Source organism: Peromyscus leucopus, chromosome 8b (assembly GCF_004664715.2).
Source record: "Peromyscus leucopus breed LL Stock chromosome 8b, UCI_PerLeu_2.1, whole genome shotgun sequence".
Classification (NCBI taxonomy): Eukaryota; Metazoa; Chordata; class Mammalia; order Rodentia; family Cricetidae; genus Peromyscus; species Peromyscus leucopus.
Genome location: NC_051086.1, coordinates 33269083 through 33295197, shown reverse-complemented (window position 1 = coordinate 33295197; position 26115 = coordinate 33269083). Strand labels below are relative to the sequence as shown.

Here is a 26115-nt window from a genome sequence, read left to right as displayed (position 1 = left end):
CTTCTAGTGTTGTAACAAGAGAAATGTGTTTGACAGGCAGGCATGTTTATTGTTGGGTTATCTGTTCTAAAGCACTCCCGTCTGTGGCATGGAGGACTGGCATACAGGGACCCATCACCCCTGACTCAGTGAAGGCTACAGGTCATCTTCAAAGTCCTCCCCAGTTGTAAAGAGGTTGTGCAGCTGCATTGGCGGGGCCTTCTCCGCCCCTTGAGCCAAGGGCCTACCCTCTGCCTGAGGAGACCCCGGGGCCCATGGTTGCTCTGGGGTGTCACTGCCAGGCCTCTCTGGCTGGGGTGTGGTGGAGTGGGTGGTGTGAGGAGACTGGACAGTGGCAGGTGCCCTGCTGAAGTGGTCTTCCCCTGGAGCCTTTCCCTGCAGAGGCCTTGATGGGGTCCCATCCACATGTGAGCTGTTGCCAGGCGACAGGAGAAACCGTGCCCATTGAGAAGATTGGGTCTTGACCTGAAGGACAGGGCTTGGTAGTTTCCATCTTGGGAAACCGAGCTCCCTGATGTGGTTTGCAGTCCTGAGGGCAGGGCTGCTGCCTTGTTGCTCTGTCCCAAACAGGCCAGTGGAGTCCTGAAAAAAGAAACAGAGAAAGGGTTCTGTTCAGCTTGGGCAGGACCATCAGCATAACCCTGTGGCTAGGAACATGCTGTTATTGTGAGGTTTAACAAGTGCAAGTTTATTACCCTGAGCTGATCAATCCCATGACCAACCAACCACATCTTTCACATACAGGAGACATCCTGAGCGGCCCATCTCCTGGGAAGCTTTGGCTCAGGTCAGCAGTCCCCATGAGGAGGTGTGAGCAGGGAGGGGCCTAGACACCCACCACCTAGAAAGATGCAATCTGTCATGCCTGCAGATTCCCAGCTGGGTCAGAACACCTCTTCAAAGCTGGACTGAGGTTCAGGAGCCCAGGTGGCTGCACCCAGGTTTTGGGGATGTGACAAGGTGTTGGGCCTGGCTTCTTCCAGCTCAGAAACCAAAGATACACAGGAAACTGGGTTTCACTGCTTACAAAGGAATTTGACAGCAGCACTGGATCTTTGCATCCTGATGATGCTGAGGAAACTGTGACCCTGACTGATGACCTTGGCTTTACCACTGCACTGGCTGTGAACTCACTGAGGTTTCAAAAGTCTTAGTTCCTCTACAACAATGGAGGTGGGCGAAACAACACTGACTGGTTAGTTTGGTCTAGGGTGTCCGTGGTAAAGGCTCTCTAACCCACTATGATTGCGCCAATGGGACACCTACTGGGATCACTAGGTAGGTCAATAAACATCAAAAATCAACTCTGGGTTGGGTGGTGGCGGCGGCGACACACGCCTTTAATCCCAGCACTTGAAAGGCAGAGGCAGGTGGATCTCTGTGAGTTCAATGCCAGCCTGGTCTACAGAGCGAGTTCCAAGACAGCCAAGGCTGGTAACATGGAGAAACCTATCTTGGAAAAGAAAATTGAACTTTGTATCACATAGCTTTGTGCCATGCTCTGCGTGCAGCCTGAGGCTGAGCTGGGCAGGCCTTAGCTAACTGCTTAGGGGCAGAGGAAGAGAAAGAACAAGGGTTGGGGATTTAGCTCAGTGGTAGAGCTCTTGCCTAGCAAGTGCAAGGCCCTGGGTTCAGTCCTCAGCTCTGGAAAAAAAAAAAAGAGAAAGAACAAGAGCCCTCATTCCAAGTCTTCTATAGCAGTGCAAAACAGAATCTGCACTCAGCCACGCTGCCCGTGCAGCGGGCCTTGAGTCTATAAAGTGAGCAGTGCTTTGGTACAGGCGGTCCTGGACGGAAACCGAGGGCAACTTCTACTGGGACCGGCTACCAGAGTTCCTCCACTCTGCAGGATGAAAACGTCTTGCTTCAAACCCTACTGGCCAGCCTTAGGTGGGTCTCATGATGCTCTTGGCTGTGAGTTAACTGCAGGGGATGATGACCATGATGATGTCTTGCTGTATGTCAGAATGGCCTTGAATTCATGCTCTTCCTGCCTCAGCCTCCTGGGTGCTGGGATTATGGGTGTATACCATGTGGCTCAGCAGTTGGCCTTTTTTGGAGGGAAAGACAGGGTCTACTATGGGCCCTGGAACTTGCTATGTAAACTAGGCTGGCTTTGAACTCACAGACACCCATCTGTTTCTGTCTCCAGAGTGTTGAGATTAGAGGTATGTGCCACCATGCCCAGCCTCAGCTTTAAGCTGAAAAGACAATCCCACGCTGGAAGTTGGACTTTTTAATACATAAGGAAGTAGATATCATAACTGTGAAGAAATATATTACCCAAGCGTGTGCCACTCTTGGCAACGTGGCAAGGCCATGTCTCCAAGAACAAAACCAAACAAATTCCATGAGGCTGGAGTGTAGCTTAGCAGCAATGTTCATGCCAGCATACATGCCCTGGCCTAAAGTCCTAACACTGCACATGTGTGTCCACATGTGTATACAGACATGCACACAATCATAGGCAGACTCCATGGTCACTGACCTGGCATTCAAAGTTGTCCCTAACACTGTCCAAGTCCTGGACATGCAGGCTGCGTGGAGGCTGCCCTGTGCTCTGATTCCATTTCCTGGAGGGAAGAAAGTACTATCATTAAGTTCTCTTATCCAATGGTCCTCACAGAGCAACTGAGGTCTGCTGGCTGACAGGAATCTTCTCATCCTTCACAGGTTCCTACACCACATCCAGCAACAGCCCGGCCACGCCTCTTCTCTGGTCTGTAGTTAGAATAGTCTTACTTGAAATTGTAATTTAGGCCCTTTGAGAGCCCTGCAGCATCCTAAGCCTAGGGAAGTTTCTCTGGAAACCCACTGACACATGGAGATCTGGAGAACCTCCTGTAAAAACCCCCAGGCCCACCCATTACTTGGGCCATGCTTCCACAGCTGGCCTTGAACTCACGGCGCTCCTGCATCAGCATCTCAGGACTGGAGTTACAGGCATCCAGGGGAGTCTAGCTAGCCTTCCGCTCCCTCTGTCAAGCAGCACGCAGTCTGAGGGTTAGCAGCGATGGCTGCAGCCCACTTTGCCCACCCGCTGACGTACAACACAGGAGCTCCACTTAGTGACTTTAGGAGCTGCTCACCGCCCCACCCCCACCCCCTGCCCTCAGGAGCCAGTGCGGGCATGGGGATGGCTGGATGAGACCCGCTTAGCACCTCTTCCTGGGTCGGGCTGGACTTCGGGGCGGATCTGACCACTCGGCACTGGTTGAGGGCTGTGTCTTAAGAGCTGCTCTTCCTCTGTCCGGCTCCTGATCCTCACAGCCCTTGTCCAGATACTTCAGCCAACGGGACTCCTGGGGCTCAGACGGTGCCTAAGCGTCAGAACAGAGGATAAGGCTCAGAGTCTGAGAGCAGCCCAAGTCAACCCACAACCTTAGGGCAGAGCTCTTGGGACCATGTTTCGTTATCACCAGGACTTCAAGTAGAGCACAATGGAGACACAGCTGCCCTGAGGCTCCAGAGCAGCGGTTCTCCACCTTCTTCTAATGCTGTGGCGACCCCCAACATAACATCATTTCCTTTCTCCTTCAAACTGCAATTTTGCTAGTTATGAATTGAAATGTAAATATCGGATGCGCAACCCCAAAGGAGTCTAGACCCACAGGTTAAGAACTGCTGCTCTAGAAGGATGTACGTGTACACAGGCCCAGCAGGGCACAACTTGTCACAAACTTTCCAATGTCAACACTCCCCAACCCAGGGACTTTCCTGATGAACAAAAGCTTGATGATGAGGGAGCTGCAAAGAGCCATGAGCAGAGCGGGGTCATAGCTGCAGGTGGGTAGCAAGAGTCTGCACACACCACACTGACAGTCACAGTGCTCCCTGTGACCACAGCATCCTGGTTATAAAACACGGTGTCTGTCAAGAACCCAGTCACTCAGCACTCGGGAGGCAGAGGCAGGTGGATCTCTGTGAGTTCGAGGCCAGCCTGGGCTACAGAGTGAGTTCCAGAAAAGGCGCAAAGCTACACAGAGAAACCCTGCCTCGAAAAACAAAAAACAAACAAACAAACAAAAGAACCCAGTCACTGTCCCGGACCGAGCACCTATTTTATAAGCCCCCCTTCAAGCTCCAGGGACAGAGAACACTAGATACCCGTCCTGCTCTTGAGGAGGGAACATGAAGCTCTGATGTTCCACAGCATCCTCACCCTAGCAGAGGTATGCTCCAGGACAGAGGGAAGAGGGGAGAAGCAGCAGAGCGAAACCAGTGAGCAAAACCAGTGAAGGTCAGGGGCTCTCTAAGCAGACGAGAAAAGTCCAGACCACAGACCACGTCATGGTTTACACCCCTTTGCAAAGGTCAGGGGCAAACACCTCTGTTTCCTGTAGCTTCACACTAGTGTCTGTCATTTGGATGCTGCAATAAGCATTTGCTGAACAAATGACTTTGGTTGTTGCTGGCCACTGAATCCCCAGCCTTGAGCATGGGAGGCAAAGGATTTATGAATACTACTAACACTTAGATCGCAACACCCCAAACTAAACTGAGCCAGGTGGTGGTGGCGCACAGCTTTAATCCCAGCACTCGGGAGGCAGTGGCAGGTGGATCTCACAGTTTGAGGCCAACCTGGTCTACAGAGTGAGTTCTAGGATAGCCAGGGCTACACAGAGAAACCCTGTCTCGAAAAACCAACAACAACAAAAAGCAAAACTGAGTCACCTGTGCTAAAAAGTCTCCATCACTAACTTGGAACCGAATTACTGGAGAGCAGGAGAGAGACAGTGGCCCAGTGGCCCAAACAAGTTGCTATCAATGGGCACGGAGGCAGCAACCCTCTCTGAGCTGACGCTCATCCCCCAGAGCAGGCTGAACCGAGCCCATCAATCACTCCCTGTAGTTCTGTCTCCCTGTCCCCCTCACAAGGGAAGTCACCTGACATGCCAGTTTACCTTCTGTTCACTTTCTTTCTTCCACGGCTGTCTGGTCTATCAAGCGTCTGCTCAGCTCACTGAACACTCGTTCTGTTTTATGGACTGAAGTTCTGCCTGATTCTACACCAGCAAACAAAGCCGACTGAGGTCTTGAAATGTCTGCTAATTTTGTCCTTGGCAATCAATACTTGACAGGAACTCTCACACAGCAGCCCAGGGGCAGTGGGGACAGATGCATTAGCTTACCTGCTGACTCCCGTTCTCAGCCTCCTGAGGCCCTGCATTTTCCTCTTCACTTGCAGCTCTGTCCACAGACCTTAGGGGAAGATGGCAAACGTGACCCTGGGAAAGCACCAGGAAGATGTAGGATGGGGGTGGGGTGGGTGGTGGGGGTGGAAGCAAGGGAGCAGGAGGATCTGGCAAGGCCAGGACCATCCTGGGCAACGCAGGCATAGCCTGCTGCTCTCATGGGAGGCAGTCACTTCTCAGCAGTTCAGGAGGTCTGGGCAGAGTGGTTGCTTCCTGTGACTGAGGGGCTGGACAGCTGGGTAAACCGTCTAAGTACAAGTACTGGAGGTTAGAGGCCTGCCACGTCTACCTACCTTAGACAGTGCCCACATATTCTCTAGAGAGCCCAAATTTCACTCTAACTGGGCACCTCAACTGGTCACCTCCCCAGCCTAAAGAAGCCAGTAATTCTCATGGGGCTATAAAGACAAAATGACACCTTATGTAGAAAATACCTACTATAGGATCGACCCAAGAGTTTGGCTGGCTAGATGGCTCAGTGGCTGTGGTGGTTTGAATGAAAATGGCCCCCACAGGCTCGCAGGGAGTAGCACTAGATAGTGTGGTCTGTCGAGTAGGTGGGGCCTTGTTGAAAGAAGTGTGTCACTGGGGGTGGGTTTGAGGTGTCAGATGCTCAGGTTAGGCCCCGTGACACTCTCTCTTCCTTTGTATCTGGATGTAGAACTCTCAGCTACCTCTCCAGCACCATGTCTGCCTGCATGCTGCCATGCATCCTGCCATGATGATAATGGACTAAACTTTTGAACTGTAAGCTATTCCCAATTACATGTTTTCCTTTATAAGAGTTGCCAAGGGCTGGGCAGTGGTGGCACACGCCTTTAATCCTAGCACTCAGGAGGCAGAGCCAGGTGGATCTCTGTGAGTTCGAGGCCAGCCTGGTCTACAGAGTGAGTTCCAGGACAGGCTCCAAAACTACAGAGAAACCCTGTCTCGAAAAAACAAAAAACAAAACAAACAAAAAAATCATTTTCCCAAGCGTTTCTTGAATTCCTATAGAAAGCAATTCCATTCTGTATGCTGACCATGACCATAACTCATGTGATACTGCTGAACTAGCTGGGTTTGGTAGTCTTGTAGAATTTCCCACAGACAGAATTTTGCTGTTTGCAGACTGAACAATGGTTTTATATTTACTGTTGCCTAAGAATGTTAACTCTGATTTTGTAAAATGCTTTGCTCTTATCATTTGACTACTGCTTTACACACACACACACACACACACACACACACACACACACACACACACACACATTCTACTCAGGACTGAACTTAGGGCCTCTCCCATGTTACACATGACCACTGAGTATGACCCCCACCCCACTAATTCTCTTCAGCTGAATTTAATCTTTTGTGGCACTGTGATCTATTTACTTGGGTTTTAACTCTGGATCCTCGGCTCATTCCTGAGGCAAGATTAAAACATAGAGACAAAAAGACTGTAAGATCTAACCTATAACATACCTACAGGATCTAACCTGTCTACCAAAATTTCTGGACGAGCACATTCAACACTGTGGTCAGTATCATCAAACTGCCCTGCAGAAAGCCCAAAAGTGGACTCAAGACAAAGTGTCAGAGGGAAAGGGATAGTTTATGAAAAATATTTTCACCTTCTCGGGGGAAGGACCGAGGGCTTTGACATCAAAACTCAGACCTCATCAAAAGGCACAGAAAGAGACACAGGGCACACTTACTCAGACATTAGGAGTGTAAGCACACTTACTCAGACAGTAGGAGTGTAATCTAGTGCAGCTGCTATGAAAATCAGTACAGAGGGCCTCAAAAAACCAGCTATGCCACTGCCGGGCAAACACCGGAGGATTTTAAACATGAAGCCACAAACTGTAACCTGGGATACTGTAGTTAGGGACCATCTGTATTTGTTATATAAGAAATCCACTTAAATACAGAAACGGGCTAAAGGGAAGGACTGGGGGTGTGGTTCAGAGGTCAAGGACTTGCCTAGTATGCACAAGACTCTGGGTTCAAATGCCACAAGAACAAAAGCGAAATAAAATGGGAAATGGCAGAACACGACATCCTAATATAAATACTGAAAGTGTCCAGTAACACGAGTGTCCGTGAACGTAAGTGTGGGGCTGGAATGCACAGCGCCCTGCACTTTATTCTGCCACACATAGGATGTCAAGGAATGAGCATGCTGGGAATGGCCTCCACTTCAAGAGGGCAATCACAGATTCTGCTGGAAGACGGGGACGAGTCCTGAGTGACAGGAAAGATGAAGATACAATTCTAGTATTTTTACATTAGTGTGTAGTCAAAAGATGGTACAACTGCATATGTGTAAAATAAACATCGGTCAGGCTGGAGAGATGGCTCAGAGGTTAAGAGCACTGACTGCTCTTCCAGAGGTCCTGAGTTCAATTCCCAGCAACCACATGGAGGCTCACAACCATCTGTAATGAGATCTGGTGCCCTCTTCTGACCTGCAGTTATACATGCTATATACATAATAAATAAATATTAAAAAAAGTATGTAACTTATAAAAAAAATAAACATTGGTCAAAGAAAAAATTTAATTAATTAGTTAATTAATTAATAATAATAATAATAATAAAAGCTAAAAATGCAAGTGAAGTCCCCACCCTTCAACAGTCAGGTCCCAATTATTGGGAGCCTGCCTCCTAGTGACCTATGATGTCTAATGAAGACATCTGGAAACGAACTGAATCGGACCAGCAAAGGAGAGCCATATGCTGTGGTCTGGATAAGTGCGGGGCTATTCTCTTCCTTCTGGAGATCGCCTCCACCCTCGCCTCTCTCTCTTCTCTCTGGCATTTACCACTATTGTTCTCCAGAGTGGGAGGAAGCAGGAGGTGGGAGGCCCTGTAGGCCGCCCTGGTCCCCCCAACAGACTTTCTGATTTGACAGGCATACAGGTGACCAGGCTTTCATTTCTCCATGACTCATCCTCTCATGACTGATCTGGAGCCAAGTTTTAGGTTGTGAGTATCCCTGTGAGGTTGGCTGAGCCTTACCAACCAGACACTCTGACTCCAGAATAGTGGGTGGCTACAAAGTGAGACCTGGCTTCATTTTCATGAGGGTAAGGGTGCTCTGTGGAATGCCCCAGCTTAGGGCACAGGACTCTGTAGGGTGAAGTGTGGTAGCATCCATGATGTCCTACACGACCTGTACTAATCTTTAGACTGCTTCCTCTACTGTGGGATCCTTGTTTTTCTCTCCTCTGACATGGGGGTTCTCCCGGCTCTACCTCTCTTTCTCTGCTGGTGCCTGTAACCCCTGGGTAATCTCTGCTACCCAACATTTCTGGTACCAGTGGTGGGGCCTTGAGAACTGCCAGATGCTCACTTGTTTTTGTAAAAACTTCTTATGAGAACTCTGGTTGCTATGTGTTTGGGAGATAAGCAGATAAGATAGAAGCCCTTCTGGGAAAAGCCAAGCACCCCAAATGGTCATGCCTATCCAGACACCCAATACACTATCCTTTCCCTTATGGGGACTGTCACGACTATGCCCCCCCCCCCCACAGGCTGTCTTAATTCTGGCTGAAAAAGAGTACAAGGCTGGTAAGCAGGCTCAGAGGGCAAAGGCACCTGCTGCCAAGCCTGACGACCTGAGTTTGATCCCAGGACCCACACATTGGAAGGAGAATCAACTCCTCCAAGTTGTCCTCTGACCCCCACACACGCATACTGTGGGCACAAGCTAAAGACAACCTTATTTCCTGTTTGATAGTGGGACCATGCACACATCAATAAATGATAAAAATGGGACCACTAATGGACAAAAGACAGTAGTAAAGTCTAGAGGACCACACAACAGCACTCAAGGCCTGGTTCCCAGGGCCACGGGGCCTTCATTCCAGGGAGGAAGGAAATTCTGTACAAAGACAAGGGCTCTGGGTCCAGCCTGATGTCACTGGAGCCACAGCCAAAGCCACCATTTACTCCCTTCCAGTTCTTCAGGGGAACTTTTGAGGGTACAACTGCTGTCACGGGGTTAATGCTTAAAAATCTCTTCTCTGGCTCTCTGTGTTCTGCCTCCTGCCTTTTCTCCTAAGATAATTTCATTAACTGAAGGTCATTCAATGTGGAACTTTTGTTATCTTGGCTGGCCTTGCTGGAATGTAACATTCTGTAATTCTTGGGCTTATGTGCAACCAAGAAGAAAAAAATGTTTGTGAGTCGTTTTGTTTTTACATTCCAAATGACAGTGAAGTTCGCCTAAGAACTATTACATTCAAGAATGACGTGCAAATAGCTAACAATTTAAGATGTACAACAACTTCAAGTTAAAATTGCCGAGATCAGAATTTAGTACTGTGATGTGAAACTATAATCTAGGCTATTTAAATTAATAAATAAAATTCTATTAAGATAATGATCTGCTTTTGGTAACAGCCAAGGAATAAATATTTGATGCTTTCTTTTTCTACATCTATTATTTATTTTGCTTGTGGGGAGGGGCAAGCATATGGAGGTCAGATAACTGCTCCTGGAGTCTCTTCTTGTCCCACTGTGTGGGTCCCAGGGATTGAACTCAGATAGTCAGGCTTGGTGGCAAGTGCCTCTACCCGCTAAGCCATCCTGTTAGCCCAGATTTTATGTTTTATCAAAATAATTATATTTCTGCCAAGTTTGTCAGGCTTTTAACTACTTAAAAATGAGTTAATAAAATCAAAATTTATTTATTTATTGGTTTTTTGTTTTGTTTTTCAGGATGGGTTTCACTGTGTAGCCCTGGCTGTCCTGGAACTCACTCTGTAGACCAGGCTGGCCTCAAACTCACAGAGACCCACCTGCCTCTGCCTCCTGGGTGCTAGAATTAAAGGCGTGCACCACCACCACCCAGTTCAAATTTTATTTTAAAACTTGCTTTTTCTCTAAGCTTTAACTAAATGTTACACAAGTTAAAGTCCATTCCTTCTTCTTCTTCAAGACTGACAACACTGTCCTGGGCGTTCAACAACCAAAGCTTGGCGGTCTGAGCCAACGGGGACAAAGGTGTCATTAAGGACAGGCTGTGCTGGGGGCTCCCTCTCTAAGGCCAGCCAGGGCTCCAGGAATGACAGGACTGTCCCTAAAAGCAGCCCTACAAGGCCAGTAAGTCCTCGTCCTCTTGATCAGAGAAGTCATGGAGATACCTGAGGTAGGACTCTAACCAGTACATATTCGTCAATGAGAGTCAATGGAGGGCCCAATGTGCCCTGTGCTTCAGGGAAAGCCGTGTGGCCAACACATCCTCCCGCTTCCCAACAGGTGACATAATGGGAGGAGGGGACATTAAAACAAACAGGGCTCCTCAAATCCCTAAGGAGATTTGACTTTTGTTTTGTTTTAAATAGACAAGAGTGGTGGAGTTTGCCTTTAATTCCAGAACTCGAGAAGCAGAAACAGGTGGGTCTCTGTGAGTTCAGGCTAGCCCAGGCTACATAGTGAGTTCTAGGCCAGCCAACGTTAAATTATTTATAAATAATTTAAAAGATAATAATAAATAAAAGGTTAATTTTTGGCATCTACCTGGTCTTAAAAGCCCAAAAGGAAAGTATAACACCCAAATAAAATAACTAGTAATGTCACAAAGTAAAATTCTGCTGTCTCCTGACCAGGACTTGTAGCCTGACCTGGGTCAGCCAGGAGACCTGATGCTTCTAAAGACCTACAGAACATTGGGTGACAATTTCAGAAGGGACCCCAAAGGTCAACTTCTGGAAAGTAAGCCATGAGCCGCAGATCCTGATTTTGGAATTATCCAAACGGGAAGTGGATTTTTAAAAAAGATTTATTTGTATTTCTAATGATGTGTGTTGGGAAAGGGTAGGGTACATGTCCGTGAGTGCTGGTGCCTGTGCATGCTTGGATCCTCCTGGAGCTGGAGTTACGATGGGTGGCTGTGAGTCACCTGATGTGGGTGCTGGGAATGGAACTCGGACACTCTGTGAGGCAGTTCCAGCTCCTGACTGCAGAGCCGTCTTGCCAGCCCCCAGAAGATGTCTGCACAGGTCTTCGCTCACCCTTACTGTGCTCTGCCAGGCAAGCCTCTCCTTGACTGCTGTAAGTCCCCTCAAGATGTTCTATTTGTCCATCAGAATGAAAATGTCTGCCTCTGGGTAAATAACAGCCTCTCTGTTTCTTCTATTATTGTAAAAATAGCCAAAATCAAAACCAACCAACCAAACGAAAGTCCTCTATCTGCATCTGTCTCCTATATTGATTCTTTCCATCATAGGGACCTACAGGAAAATAAAATGAAACCTAAATTCTCTGCTCCCCATGGAATAGTAGGCTCTTGCCTTCTGCTCTCCCACAATGCATGGGGCTTTCCCTCCATGACAGGCTCTGTTCTTTCTTCGTCATGGCCAGTTGTCCACGGTTTGAATAAACATGGCCACGACTAGTTCCTCTTACCCTTCTAGTAAGATCTCTTTTTAAAATTAAAAAAAAAAAGGTGTGTGCATGATGGGGAGACACATGGAAGAGGCAGCCAGCTCCGTGGAGTCGGTTCTCTCCTACCTTCCCGCGGCTCCAGGTATGGAACTGAGGTCACCAGACTCACAAAGCAAGCATCTCACCTCTGAGCCATCTTGTCTGCCCTCTCCCAGGACTTCTTATTCTGCTCTATAGCTTCCGTTCCCAACCCCTTCAATACCTTGTCACATTGGCTTTTTCCAAAATTCATCAGCCCCTGGCCGGGACAGCTCAGCTCCTGGGGAACTTTGCTGGCTGCATTTGGTCTATTTTGGCCACAGTGTTTTTTTAGTTTATCATTCTGCTTTGTGGTTTGGACCTCACTTCAACTTTCTGGAATTTTTCAGGCCATCAAAGTCCAGATGGTATTGTCTCAGGGACATTAACAATTGCTATCACCAGTGAGGCCTGTCTCTTGCCACAAAGGACTTCTAGGTCTCCAAATGATGTCACAGTCTAGCCTTGCAATAGCTACTGCCCTCTGCAAATGCTTGTCCAGTGCTATGTCATAAGACCTTGGGACCCTTGATCTTTTGCTAAGGAGCAGCTCCAGCCCACTCAGCTCTGGAGATTCAGAAGCCTGCTCTTCATGACCTTGCTTATCTGTCAGGAAGGAAATGTAGACATGAAAGGCCAAAAGTAAGAGCATTATTCCCACTTATAACAATGCAGTCACGATCATCTTGAAGCTGGATCCCTAGTGACTCGCAGTGTGGTACAGGAACACCCAGAGCCTGACCTCCCCCACTGTAAAACGCACTACTCTAAGACAGCGCGACACCTGCCTGTCCACCTGCTTACAGAGCTCACACACGTAACTGCCCCTCAACTGCTAGAGAACTTCCCACTCCCTCTCAGTCTCATGATCCCTCCCCCAGGAACTCCCCTCTACTTCAATGTTTTACAATAAATTATCTTTGTCTTTTCTTGTCTTTTGTAAATTCTTTTACCACCCACACCACCAAACTTCCAAATGCAGCTTCACCCAGAACAAGATACAGAGAATGTTAAAGGGACAAGAAGAAAGAGTGCCTCATCCAAGTCTGAGACCTGAGGATTTTGAGATAACAAAATTCACTACATATTACCCATGTAAAGACAATATTCACTTCTGTAGAGATATTTCAAATGAGAATGTTTCAGGGTGTGGTAGCCCATGTCTTTAATCCCAATACTCAGGAGACGAAGGTGAACTATGTAAGTTCGAGACAAGCCTGGTCTACATAGCGAGTTTCAGGCTACCCAGGGCTATACAGTGATGCTTTGTCTCAAAGCAAAGCAAAACAAAACAAAACCAAAACCAAAAACCAAACTAAACCAAAACAAACAAATAAAATCAATCTTAAGAGCAAAGTGTACCTTTGAGTTTACTCTTTTCCAGCTGTAAACCTTAACTTTCTGTGACTTACAAACAAGATTTTGAACTTTGTCTACAGTAAAAACATGCCTTAAGGGTGGCATGGTTGTCCAAACCTTTAACGAACACCTGGGAGACAGAGGCAGATATTTAGGAGTTCCAGGCCAGCCAAGGCTGTACATACACATTGCAGCTCTGATCAAATAACAATCAATCAAATCAAACAAACAAACAAAAAAAAAAAAACAGAGAAAAAAAAAACCAATGAAGAAAAACCACACCTTACAGTTCCTGTGGCCTAGCACAGCTGGATTCCTTCGACCCTTATCTATGAGTTGGTTTTGGTTTTGGTTTTGGTTTTTGGACTGGGGGTGATGGTGGTAAGAGACAGGGTCTCACTGTGTAATCCTGGCTGTCCTAGAACTTGCTATGTAGACCAGGTGGCCTCAAACTCACATAGCTCCACCTGCCTCTGCCTGGGATTAAAGGTATGTGACACTATGCCTGGCCCTTGACTATGCTTTTATCTTAACAGCTGTAACTGGTTCTACCCTCCTCAGAAACCACCTCATGAAGTCATTTACTAAAAGAAAAAGAAATAGCTACAAAAGCCCTCTGAGCAGTGTCCTGTCAGAAGCCACCAGATTATGGTTATTTCTCAGTCATGTAAGCAGGACTGGAGAGACAGCACCACGTCCCCGGTGTGCACTGTTCTCTCCCTAGCACGCCCCTCTACCTCGTTTTTGTTTTTCTTTTTTTTCAAGACAGGGTTTCTCTGTGTAGCCCTGGCTGTTCCTGTCCTGGAACTCACTCTGTAGCCCAGTCTAGCCTCGAACTCAGAGATCTGCCTGCCTCTGCCTCCTGAGTGCTGGGATTAAAGGTGTGTGCCACCCCTGTCTTCTCTCTCTTCTCTCTCTCTCTCTCTCTCTCTCTCTCTCTCTCTCTCTCTCTCTCTCTCTCTCTCTTTCAATATCCATGCTTAAGACTACATTAAAACTTTTTCTTTGAGTTCGAGGCCAGCCTGGTCTACAGAATGAGTTCCAGGACAGCCAGGGCTATGTAGAGAGAACCCTGTCTCAAGAAAAAACAAACAAACAAAGCCTTTTTCTTTAAACACATTTATTTTATTTCTCATGTGTGTGCATGTTTTGCTCTCATGCACGTTTGGGCACCATGTGCTTGCCTGGTACCCATACAGGCCACAAGAGGGCATTCAATTCCCAAGAAATGAGTTACAGACAGTTGTGAGCCACTGGGGGGTTGCTGGGATTGGACGGGGTCCTCTGCAGGAGCAGCCGGCATTCCCAACTGCTGGACCCTCTTTCAGGACTAAACCTTTTCTTTTTCTTCCCTGGACAGGGTCTCTCTATGTAGGCCTAGCTATCCTGGAACTCACTCTGTTGACCAGGCTGGCCTTGAGCCCAGAGATCTGCCTGCCTCTGCCTCCCGAGTGCTGGGATTGAAGGCGTGTACCACCAGGTCTGGAAAACCCCCCCCCCCCAGTAAATCCATTTCTTCCATACTGATTTGTCCTGAGTCTTTTTCTGCGGCAAGGTCAAGAATCCCAGTTTCTGTGGGAGTTGTAATGCACTCCTTTACTCCCAGCACTCAGAAGGCAGAGGCAGGCGGATCTCTGTGAGTATGAGGCCAGCCTGGTCTACAGAGTGAGTTCCAGGACAGCCAGGGCTATGTAAAGAGACCCTGTCTCAAAAAATAGAAAACAAACAGACAAAAAGAATCCTAGCTTCACCTGGGTAGAGGTAGGTCTCTGAAAGAACTCAGGGCTGCAGCCGGGAAGGTAGAGCCGTGTCACCTGCTTCCACGGCCACCACCATGTCCATCCGTACCATCCAGACCAGAACTTCCCTTTCCCAAGGTGGGTCACAGCAGCTCGAATCTTGGCCTGCCTTTCTGTTTAGAGCTATGCGTATTGTCTACGAATCTGGAGGGTCATGTCCCCACGCACAGGAAGGAGGAGTGGCGACAGCTGTGCTGGACTTCCTGCCAGCTCGTCAGCACTCACGTCTCTCTACATAAAATCCCAAGGGCAGGATTCAGAGGGCTCCTGAGACCACGCAATGAGAGGAGGCCCACAGGGAGGGATGAGAACTCCCATGTGCCAGGAGGGTGGGCCATCCTAATCCCAAGGGAAGGAAGACTCCAGTAGTGGCTGGTGAGCCTTCTGGACCTCAACCTGTCCAGCTGGGTGCTTTCTTTATTTCGAGACAGGGTCTCATGTAGTTCAGGCTGGCTTCAAACTCATTATGTAATCAAAAATGACCTTGAACATCTGATCCTCCAGCCTCCGTCTCCTCAGTGCTGGAATTATGGGCACACATACCATATCTAGCCTTCACTTGGCTATTTCTAAGTCTCCCAGATTATCAGCCCCACCCTCCCTGCCTTTTGTTATTGGTTGACCGCAGTAAGCATGTAATACATACATACATATGTATGTATATATATTGCTTGTTTTTGTTTTTTGCTTTTTGCTTTTCTGAGACAGGGTTTCTTTGTGTAACATCTCTGGCTGTTCTGAAACTCACTCTGTAGCCCAAGCTGGCGTCTAACTCACAGACATCCGCCTGCCTCTGTCATCCAAACGTTGGGATTAAATGCGTGCACTACATTGCCCATCATAATGCATATTCTAAAGTGTGTGGGGGTCTGATTTCTCTGGCTGCTGCTCATGCTCACACGCTTCCTTGAGCACACTTAACACTTTCAAAGTCTGCAATCTGTTCTTTGATCTTTTGTCTGTGGGAGCTCTCCAAGGCCCAGGCTGAAGACAGGTTCTCCAGAGAAGAGCTGCACTGACCTCCACTGCCCAAGCTAACTGGAAATAAACTCTGGGCACGAGGCTTTTCAGGGTGAGAAGAAAGGGTGAAGCCTGAGGGAGGCTTCCCTGCGTGTCAAAGTCTTGAGGATGGACTTCCGTAGCATGGCTGAGGTGACCCAGGCCAGCACCCTGTCGCACAGCGGGTGCCCTTGAGCTCACTTGTGCAACAGTGGATAAGCCTCTGGGGACTCAGCTGTTTATGGAGGTCCTCGGAGCCCGTGTGGTGGTACCCTCCCTCCATCATTTCAGGGTCTGGAGGCAGCGGAAGGAGGAGCTGGAGTTTGAGGCCAGTCTCAATAAAGCAAGGACGGTGTTGTAGCCACACAGAGGGCCACATGGTGAGACTCCATCTCAAAATCCACGCAGGCCAGTCCCCTGTTGAGTCCCACACAGTTCAGGCCTTGTGTTCTGCCCACTGTTTCTCGCGCCCCTCAGACATCCACCTGTCAGCTCCAGAGTCCAGTCCCCTGCAGCGCTGCTGCTTCTGTGGATTTTGACTTCACTTCATGTTTGAGCTCCTAGGGCTCCCCATTTTCCTGCTAGCCAGGCGGCTCGTATCTAAACTATTCTTGCCAAAGGCTGGTGAGATGGCTCAGGGGGTAAAGGTCCTTGCCCTGCAAGCAGGGAGACCCAAGTGACCTGCAGAAGCCACACGAAGGTAGAAAGAACCAACTCCACAAAGTTGTCTTCTAACTTGCACAGACACACAGACACAATAATACATAAAAATTTAAAATTTCTAGCCTGTAAAAAACTTTTATTTTTTCTTTCTTTTCTTTTTTTTTGGTTTGTCGAGACAGGGTTTCTCTGTGTCACCCTGCCTGTCCTGGAACTCACTCTGTAGACTAGGCTAGCCTTGAACTTGGAGATCTACCTGCCTCTGCCTCCTGAGTGCTGGGACTAAAGGCCCCACCACTGCCTGGCTACTCTCAGCTATTTTCACTGAGAGGATTGCTCAGGGTGTTACATCAGCTATGTTGTAGCACGTGGACTTGTAAGGGATTTATCCATCGTAAACTCCCACCCTCCACTCATGATGGAAACAAGATGAAAAACACCACTCCTCTCGAAACACTGTACCTGAGTGACAGCTCTGACACTTGTCCCTGCAGCAGATTTAGCTTTTGGACATGGCGTCTACAGTCAGCACCAGAGCCTTCACCGTAAGCCTGAGAGGAAAAAAAAACAGAAAACATTAAAAAAGTGTTAGCAGAATGGTGAGAAACATTTTAGATGGTACTTGCAAAGCTTGAGGCAGTGTTAAGAATACAAAGGTCAGCCAGGAGGTGGTGGAGCATCCTTTAATCCCAACACTCAGGAGGCAGAGGCCAGCCTGGTCTACAGAGCAGCAAAGGCTGTTACACAGTAAAACCCTGTCTCTAAAACCACACACACACGCACACACGCACACACGCACACACGCACGCACACCACACACACACACACACACACACACACACACACACACACACATGAATGCAGAGGTTTGACCACTCTCTTTCTGGAAAGTTTTTTGGTTTGTTTTGTTTTTCGAAACAGGTTTCTGTGTAGCCCTGGCTGTCCTCACACTCGGAGATTCACCTGCCTCTGCCTCCTGAGTGCTGCAATTAAAGTCATGCCCCACCATCACCAGGTTCTGAAGGGGTTTAAAAGCAAATAGGTTCTGGAACTTCAGGTCTTCCTAACCATCCCACTGGCATGCTGACCTCATCAAAGCCAAACTCAGGCTGCATTGGGATTCAAGCAACTGCAGTTGGAAAGACCTCAGGAGGAAGTCTGTGTCTGCGCTGAACAGGTACAGACTTTTTTCTTGTCATTGTCCGAAACAGTGTAGCCTAGCACCATACACACCATGCACACTGTATAAGCCATTATAAGTCACCTAAGATAATTTAAAGTACACGGGAGGAGCTGGGGGGGGGGGGCTTTAAACCCAGCATTTGAGAGAGGCAGTTGGATCTCTGTGAGTTCCAGGACAGTCAAAGCTATGTAGAGACCCTGTGTCCCCCCAAAACAAGTACAAAGGAGGTAGTGGCATGAGCCTGTACGTCCCAATTACTTGGGAAGCTGAGGCAGGAGGATCAGTTGAGACAGGAGTTCCAGATCGCCTGGGCACTATAATAATCCCATTCCTCATCCCTCAAGAAAGCATGCTAAGGATACGCAGACGTTACATGCCACTCTATGGAAGGGCCTCCACGGATACTGAGGGATGGCTGTGATTTGAGTGTTGAACTTGCGGTTTACAGGTGAAGCCCAATAGGACAAGGGGCATGTTTGTGAGCAGAGGAGATAGGCTTGAAGTGCCCACTGTTCCTTGCCACCATATCTGCAGATGGAGTTCTCAATGCATGCTGGCCAAAGAATTCCTGTGGACTCTGGGTGTGTGGGAGCTCACTGGGGCCAAGCGTACTCTGTGTATGATGTCTACACTGCAAGGTGGGTGGCACCGTAGCCCGGGGAGGCCAGGCTTTCCATCTGGACCAGGACGAAAGCGGTGAGATCAGAACAGCGGATAGCAAAGCAGGGCACTGCAGCACATGATGCTAACTCCACCACTCAGAAGCAGGCAGAGGGCCACGGCAGGGCTGAGGGGAGCCTGGACTACACAGCAGGACTCTGTCTGGGGCTGGAGAGATGGCTCAGAGGTTAAGAGCACTGGCTGCTCTTCCAGAGGTCCTGAGTTCAATTCCTAGCAACCACATGGTGGCTCATAACCACTTAATGAGATCTGGTGCCCTCTTCTGGTGTGCAGACATACTTGCATGCAGAACACTGTATACATAATAAATAAATAAATCTTAAAGAAAAAAAAAAAGATCTATTGCTTCCTTAAAAAAAAAATCTGCGGCGTGGGGCACGCTTTAATCCAGCATCGGAGCAGAGCAGGGATCTGTGAGTTCGAGGAACTGCTACCAAGTGACTCAGAAAGCGCAAAGCTACACAGAGAAACCCTGTCTCGAAAAACCAAAAAAAAAAAAAAAAAAAATCTGTCTCAAACAAAACCAAACAAAAGAACCCAAACAGCTGAGTTTAACCTGTTCAGCCTGTTCGCTGCTCAGGCACAGATGAGCTGTGAAGGATGGATTGTGTAATTCTGATGACGTGTACTAAGTTCTTGTTTGTGCTTCAGACCGGCACTGCACAGTGTACAGGCCGATAGAAAAACTCATGCTAGTGATCTGAATTGTTGCCTTGGGAAGAAAAGACATTAAACTTAAAAAGAAGGCTTGAGGCTGAGTGCCTAGTTCAGGGGTGGAACGTGTGTAGCCTGTGCAAGACCCTGGGTTCATTTCCCAGCAAATCTCTTCCCTCTGGAAAACCATAAAAAGTTTCTGCCTGGAGTGGTTCTTTTCCCTGCCACTTGAACAAGAGACTCCCTATTTTCAGTCTGCACTCCCCCTCACAAAAAAGGAACTTAGGCCACCTGGAGGTTCTGAGCCTAGGGAGGATACAACCCAGCACCTTTTGTTTCTTCTTCTTTTTTGAAATAGACGCATGTATTCTAGGCTGGCTTTGACCTCCTCCCTCTGAGTGCTGGGATGCAGCTGTGCGCCGCCATGCCCTGTTTAACACAGAATGTTTCCAGAGAGAGGATCCCCTTGGTTGCGGTGTTGGGAAGAGACCGGATGACAGAAATAGAGGGGTGAGTTAGGAAGCTGCTGCGAACAGCATGGCAAGGAAGAGGTTGGCTCAGGCACTGGTTAGATGAGACCACTCTGGATCTGCTTTGAAGGCAGAGCTGACAAAAGACTGGAAAAGAAAAATGAGTTAAGGATGACGGCAAGGCATTCAGGCCAAACAAGAAAGAGAGCCCTGACGCTTAAGTGTGGGAATGACGGTGGAGACAGCAGGTTCATGAAGTCCCAGTTTTCAAATGTGCAGTGCTGGGAGTGAACCCGAGTTGAGATACCCAGGAGAGAGAGCGAGTGGGGCAGTGCTCAGGAGCTGGGACAGGCCTGGGATCTGCAGGATTTCTCCACTCTGCGTGCCAGGCTCTACCACACTGAGCTGGATCCTAGTCCCTTGTGAGCGATCTCTCCCCAGGGCGGCATCTCTCCCCAGGTGGGGAAGCTTGCAGTCCAGTGTAGCTCAGCGTTTAGAAGTTGGGGAGATGGGGAAACCAGAAGACTGAAACAGCAGCCTGGAAGCTAAGAGCAGACAAACTGCAAGTCCAAGAGGAAATGTTTTAAGGAGGCGGAAGCTACAACCCACGGCAAACTCTGCCAATAAGCTGTCCTGTGAGGACTGTGAATTGACCTATGTTTAGCAACATGGAGGTCACTGACTGGCCACAGCAGTCGTGGTCTGTCTGCAGCATGTTCAAGTGAAGATAGGTAGAGAGGAGCTGGGCACAGGGGGATGGCAGGATTAAAAACAGCCGATAACCTGCATCTTGTGTAACAGTCGAGTAGCACTGCGTACTGAGGCGCATCCTCTCTATGGAGACACAAAACTAGACTTCATTCTCCAGCCTGTCTCTGGCATGTGAGGGTTTAACAGTAGCTCTTTCTATTGCAATGTCAGCTACTTCTGAGGCTGGCCCGAGAAGCCTCCTGGGAGCTCTCCAATGCTCTTGCGCCTTTGGCTGGAGGCAGCTGCAGATAAGCCTCAGGGAATAACAGGATGTCAACCTCACCACCCCACCACTCCCAGTGTCCTCTCCTGGGGGACAGAAACAACTTCCTTATGCTAAGCCACCTGGCAACCACAGGCAAGCACCACTGCGCATGCCCAGCAGTCTGCCTTCTTGGAGAACTTAAGCATGCAGCAGCAGCCCCTACCCTATCTTGGGAGCTGAATCTCAGCTGACTGGCCCGGAAATGGGAATGTGTCAATCACACTGCTTTTCCCAGGACTCCATGATTCATACTGGTTAGGCCCGCTGGCTGAGGGTGTGGTTCTGTGGATCTCCTGAAGGGTATGATCCTGTGTGCTGAAGAAACAGGAAAGGCCTAAAGAAACCCTGAGGGATGGGGAGAGTCAAGGGACAGGATGATGCTAGCCTCTTTTTTTTTTTTTTTTTTTTTTTTTTTTTTAATAAATGATTTTTTTTGTTTTTTTTTTTTTTTTTTTTTTTTTTTATTATATAGATTATATATATATAAAACATAGAATCTTTTATAATAAAGATTTATTTATTTATTATGTATACAGCATGTATGACTGCAGGTCAGAAGAGGGCACCAGATCTCATTATAGATGGTTGTGAGCCTCCATGTGGTTGCTGGGAATTGAACTCAGGACCTCTGGAAGAACAGTCAGTGCTCTTAACCTCTGAGCCATCTCTCCAACCTCCCCCCCCTCCTTTTTTTTTAAACAGTGAGCATCAACAGAAGGTCTTGAACACACAATTTTGCTTTAGCAGATTTTCAGAGCAAAGTTCTGTCTGTTTTTCCTGACACCTGTCACCTTGTTAACACATTTTTAAGTTTGTTTGTTTGGTTTTTCAAGACAGGGTTTCTCTGTGTAGCAGTCATGGCTGTCCTGGAACTCACTCAGTAGACCAGGCTGGCCTCGAACTCACAGAGATCCACCCGCCTCTGCCTCCTGAGTGCTGGGATTAAAGGTGTACACCACATCGCCCTTTTTCCCTTTTATTAAGACAAGGTCTCATGTAGCCCAGGCTAACCTGGAACATTGTTCTATGTAGCCCAGGCTAACCCGGATCATTCTATGCAGTCGGGGATGCTCTTGAACTTTTTTTTTCTAAAATTCAATTTATTCACTGTTGTGGAATATTACTTTAACTATGTAAAGGTGTGTTCCATTTGTTTATGCTGCATTTATTTAATTATGTAAAGATGTGTTGCTGTTTTACCTTGCCTGCCTAAGGCACCTAATTGGTCTGATAAAAAGCTGAAAGGCCAGTAGCTAGGCAGTGGAGGGACAGGCGGGGCTGGCAGGCAGAGAGAATAAGTAGTGGAGGAATCAAGCGCCAGAGAGAATGAGAGAAGAGAACAAGGGAGAAAGAGAGAGCCGGCCAGCCAGACATAGAGTAGGACAGACAGAATGAAAGAAAGGTAAAAAGCCCCAAGACAAAACCTAGATGAAGAGAAGCAGGTTAATGGGACGAGCATAAGATAAGGTCAAGCATTTATAACTAGTAAGTCTCCATATCTTGATTTGGAAGCTGGTTGGTGGCCCAAAAGAAAACCTGCCTACAATTCATTTTATGTGAGTGTTTTGCCTGCATGTGTGTCTGTGAACCACTTGTGTGAACAGTGCTCTTGGAGGTCAGAGGGCACTGGACCTCCTGGGACTGCAGTTATGGACGGTTGTAATCCACCATGTGGATGCTAGGAATCAAACCCAGGTTTTAAGAGCAGCAAGTGCTCTCAACTGCGGAGCCACCTCTCCAGCCCCTCAATTCTGAACATTTAACCCTCCCGTCTCTACCTTTCCCAGGCTGGGATTACAGGTGTGCACATCACCACATCCAGTTTTACAACACACTTTGAGATCAATCCAAGGCCTCATACATTCTAGATGAGCACTCTTACCAAGTGATTCACATCCTCAACTCTCAAAAGTGCTCTGCCTGTCACGTCAACTACATGAATCTTCCAGAAAGATAACTGTTAACACAGCAATGCATGTTTAGGACTCTGTCCTAAGGAAATAGTGCACAGTTGGTCAAATGAACCAAGAGGCAGTCCACTGCAGGTACAGGGGACATAGCTTGGTGGCAGAGTGCTTGTCCAGCATGCATGAGGCCCTGGGCTCAACCCCAGCACTGAAGAACAAGTGGATGAAAACCCCATTGCGGAGTTGTAAATCACAATGAAAATGACAGTCAACGCGCCCATCATTGTGGGATTGGTTATCTACCTACTCGTCCAACTAGATGCTTATGTTCAGCACTCACTGTGGACAGGGCAGTGCACTGGGCATTAATAAAACAAGCAAAGCTTCTGCTCCAATGGACTCTCGATGTGGGCTGGCTAACACCCACAAGCACACTTAGCTTCCATCAGGAAACTAAGAGTTGAGTGCCAATAGTGAACACCGGGTCCTAGGAGGAGAGGGTTTGTTTCAAGGTCAGAAAGGAAGCCACCATGGCTGCAGGAGGAGAATGAGGGGAGATGAGGTGGGAAAGCAGCATTAGGGAGAAGCAGGCAAGTGAAGGGCTCAGGAAAGGACAGGACCTGGGGCAATGTGTGCTAACAAATTACTTATGCTGGTCTGTATGCAGAGATTTGAAGAAATGTGCTGGAGGCCACATGAAAATAAAGTGCATTAAAACAGGGACATTCACAGGTGTGCCCTGCAAACCACATTCTCACACGTGCCCCTACTGAGTCTGCTCCCTCCCATGGCCCTCACCTCTGCCTCCCCCAACATACTTTTGCTCTCCCCTAGTTGGTTTGACATTCTGTAATTACAAGTGATTGTGAGCTGCCTAGTGTGGGTGCTGGGAAACAAGCTTTGGTCCTCTGCAAGAGCAGCAAGCGTTTTTAACCACTGACAAATCTCTCCAGGCACTCCTGTTCTCTTATGTACCCTTGTGTTTTCAAGATGCTCGTCTAGTTTTAAATTATAAATGTACGTGTGTGTGCATATGTGAATTATTTATTTCTCCTTCCACACAAGCACATGTGAGTGTAACTCTGACAACGTTCCTACTTCCTATTGTCTCCCTGTGCCCGGCACGCAGAAAGTTCTCGGGAAACACTTGCTGAACAAAGAAGTGAAGGACAGAACCTGTCTGGGCACTGCTCCACCCATGCAGTTCCAGGAGGAAGGAACCCAGGGTGCAGCAGCTCTCTGGACTGCGAGAGAAAAGGATGCTGGCTGTGGAAAGTGAGGCTGGCCAGAACTCACCCGCACGAAGGACTGCTTCTCTCCACAAGCCTTGCATGTCCATTTGAGACTCTTTTTCACCTGCAATGAAATTTCAGAAATATAAGCCCAGACAGTTGCATACAACAAGGTGGAAATGAATCAGAAATAACTTAGCTGTACCCCCAACCCCGAAGGTAGAATTTTAGGTGTGTGTGGGGGATGTACTATTTAATAGGTAGGTGCTGGGAAAACTGTCATTTGTATTGACACCAATTAGATGTTTGCCACCTGAGGGTCCCAAAAAGGAGGGAGGGAGGGAGGGAAAAGAAAAAGAGAGAAAGAAATGGAGGGCTAGAGAGATGTTTCAGTGGGTAAGAGCATTTGCTGAGCAAGTGTGAGGACTTGATGTCAGGTCTCAGCACCCATGTCAAAAACTGAATGCAGCCACATGAGCCTGTATCCCCAGGACTGTGAAGGTGGAAGCAGGATCAGTGGGGATTACTGGCTGCCAGCCTAGGTTCAGGGAGAGCCCCATATCAGAGAGACCCCATATCAGCACATAGCCTGTATTTCAGACTGTTGAAGGGAAAAGATCAGAGGGATTACTAGCTGCCAGCCTAGGTTCAAGGAGAGCCATATCAGAGAAATAAGGTTGAATGACAGCAGAACTAATGTTCCCTTCTGTCTTCACATGTGCACCTGCACACAAAACACGCTTATAACACACACACACTCACTCCAGGGATGGGGAAGTGTCTCAGTGGCAACTAGTATGATCAGGCTGAATTTAATCTCCAACGTCTGAATTTAATCTCCAACAAGGAAAAAAAAATCCATAACAGGGCTGGAGAGATGGCCCAGTGGTTAAAAGAACTGGTGACTCTTCCAAAGGACCCGAGTTCAGTTCCTAGTACCCATGTGGCATCTCACACCTGTCTGTAACTCCAACTTTGGGAGATCTAACATCCTCTTCTGGCTTCTGTGGGTACCAGACTGCACATGGTGCAGACACACATGCAGGCACATTCCTACACATAAAATAAAAATAAATCTTTTTTTTTTTTTAAAATTTATAACAATACCAAAGTTGCTTGAAGAAATGTCATGAAATGTTATGCTTAACAATACAAAGAGATCTGGGCTGCTTCATAAGGTTGCTGTGACTGGCATGGCATGGAGTCATAAATGTGTAATTTAAGTACTTGGGAGGCTGAGGCAGGGGGATTAGGAATTGGAGGTCATCTAAGGTAAATACTGAAATTATGTCTTTAAAACACCCTCAAAACCAAACCACAATCCCCAAAACAACAAAACCTCTATCACCAAGACTATGATTGGGGCTGGGGATATAGCTCAGGAGTAAGCAACTTGCCTAACAAGGCCGAGCAAAGCAGAGGATCTAGGGCCTGGAGCCAGCCTGAGTTACAAAAGAAAAGAGAGAAGGCTCAGCGGTTAAGAGCACTGGCTGCTCTTCCAGAGGACCTGAGTTCAATTCCCAGCAACCATATGGTGGCCCATAACCATCTGTAATGAGATCTGACACGCAACAGAACACTGTATACATAATAAATAAATAAAATCTGGGGAAAAAAAAAAGAAAACCTTTAAAACAAACACCAACCACTGTTCTGCCGTGGTGAGCAGAGAGGTGACTATTCCCCCACAAATAAAGCTACAGGCAGAGGCACCAAGTGATGCCCGCACCTACCCAGGGGCATGTCAAAAGGGCTTCCAAACTGCTTCTATAGTATTCAGGTTTGTTTTTTGAGATAGGGTCTCTAGTATTCCTGGCTGGCCTCAGACTCGATAAAACCTTCTAACCCTAGGGCAAGCATTGCCATACCTAGATAAAGGGGATCTTAGGCAGTGTGAACGCTAGGTAAGCACCCCACCTATGGAACAACGTCCCAAGCCCAGGGCTTTAAAAACTGTCCACTCACTGTAATTAAACGGAGAAGAGCCACTAAGAGGCTAGGTTCAACGTTAGGGCGCTACTCCTCAGCCTGGATTCCTGACCATTATGCTAGCTAGCATCCACTAGAAGCCGCCTCAGGAGAGACCATTACTGTGGTTTATACAACGACCACACAGAATCGGGGCGGGGCGGGGGGGAGGAAAAAGAAAGACAGAAAGAATGATACACACGGGGCTGGGTGGAAGCGCGCCCACAGCCCGGAGCAGAACCCTTAGCAACAACAACAACAACAACAACAACGACAAACACAAACAAAATGGCCAGGGGCACGTTGTAAAGTGACAGCACAGCCCTCAGCCTCGTCACTGTCACGTCCCTTGGCCAAACGAGACGCGGCCCGCCATGTCTCGCCCACCATCCTGCGAAGGAAAAGGGTGAGGCAGGCGCCCACCCCACCTGATGCGCCTGAAAGAGGTGGCAGCTGCAGCACCGTAGGACCCGAGACTGCTGAGCCGGCGCCATACAGGCCTCAGTCGTCCTCCGTGCGCTTGCGCTCTGCGTTCCCACTCAG

General features: G+C 48.1%; 1 protein-coding gene across 1 annotated transcript; it reads right to left on the bottom strand.

Moving 5' to 3' along the window:
• Positions 1 to 28: 28 nt before the first annotated feature.
• Positions 29 to 26115, bottom strand: LOC114681487 (MRN complex interacting protein). The gene is made up of 7 exons (XM_028854999.2): positions 26001 to 26115; positions 23669 to 23728; positions 16925 to 17013; positions 5133 to 5202; positions 3163 to 3320; positions 2489 to 2573; positions 29 to 582 (listed from the first exon to the last, which is right to left on the bottom strand). Exons 1-7 carry the CDS (start codon positions 26064 to 26066, stop codon positions 136 to 138), a joined length of 975 nt encoding a protein of 324 aa, XP_028710832.1. The 5' UTR covers positions 26067 to 26115; the 3' UTR covers positions 29 to 135.

Coding starts and splice junctions, on each gene's coding strand:
- LOC114681487 (XM_028854999.2), bottom strand. CDS start 26,066: ATGGCGCCGGCTCAGCAGTCTCGGGTCCTACGGTGCTGCAGCTGCCAC. Junction 5,203..16,924: donor GTGTCAGAGCTGTCACTCAG/GTACAGTGTTTC, acceptor TCTTCCCCTAAG/GTCTGTGGACAGAGCTGCAA. Junction 583..2,488: donor GGGACAACTTTGAATGCCAG/GTCAGTGACCAT, acceptor TTCTTTTTTCAG/GACTCCACTGGCCTGTTTGG.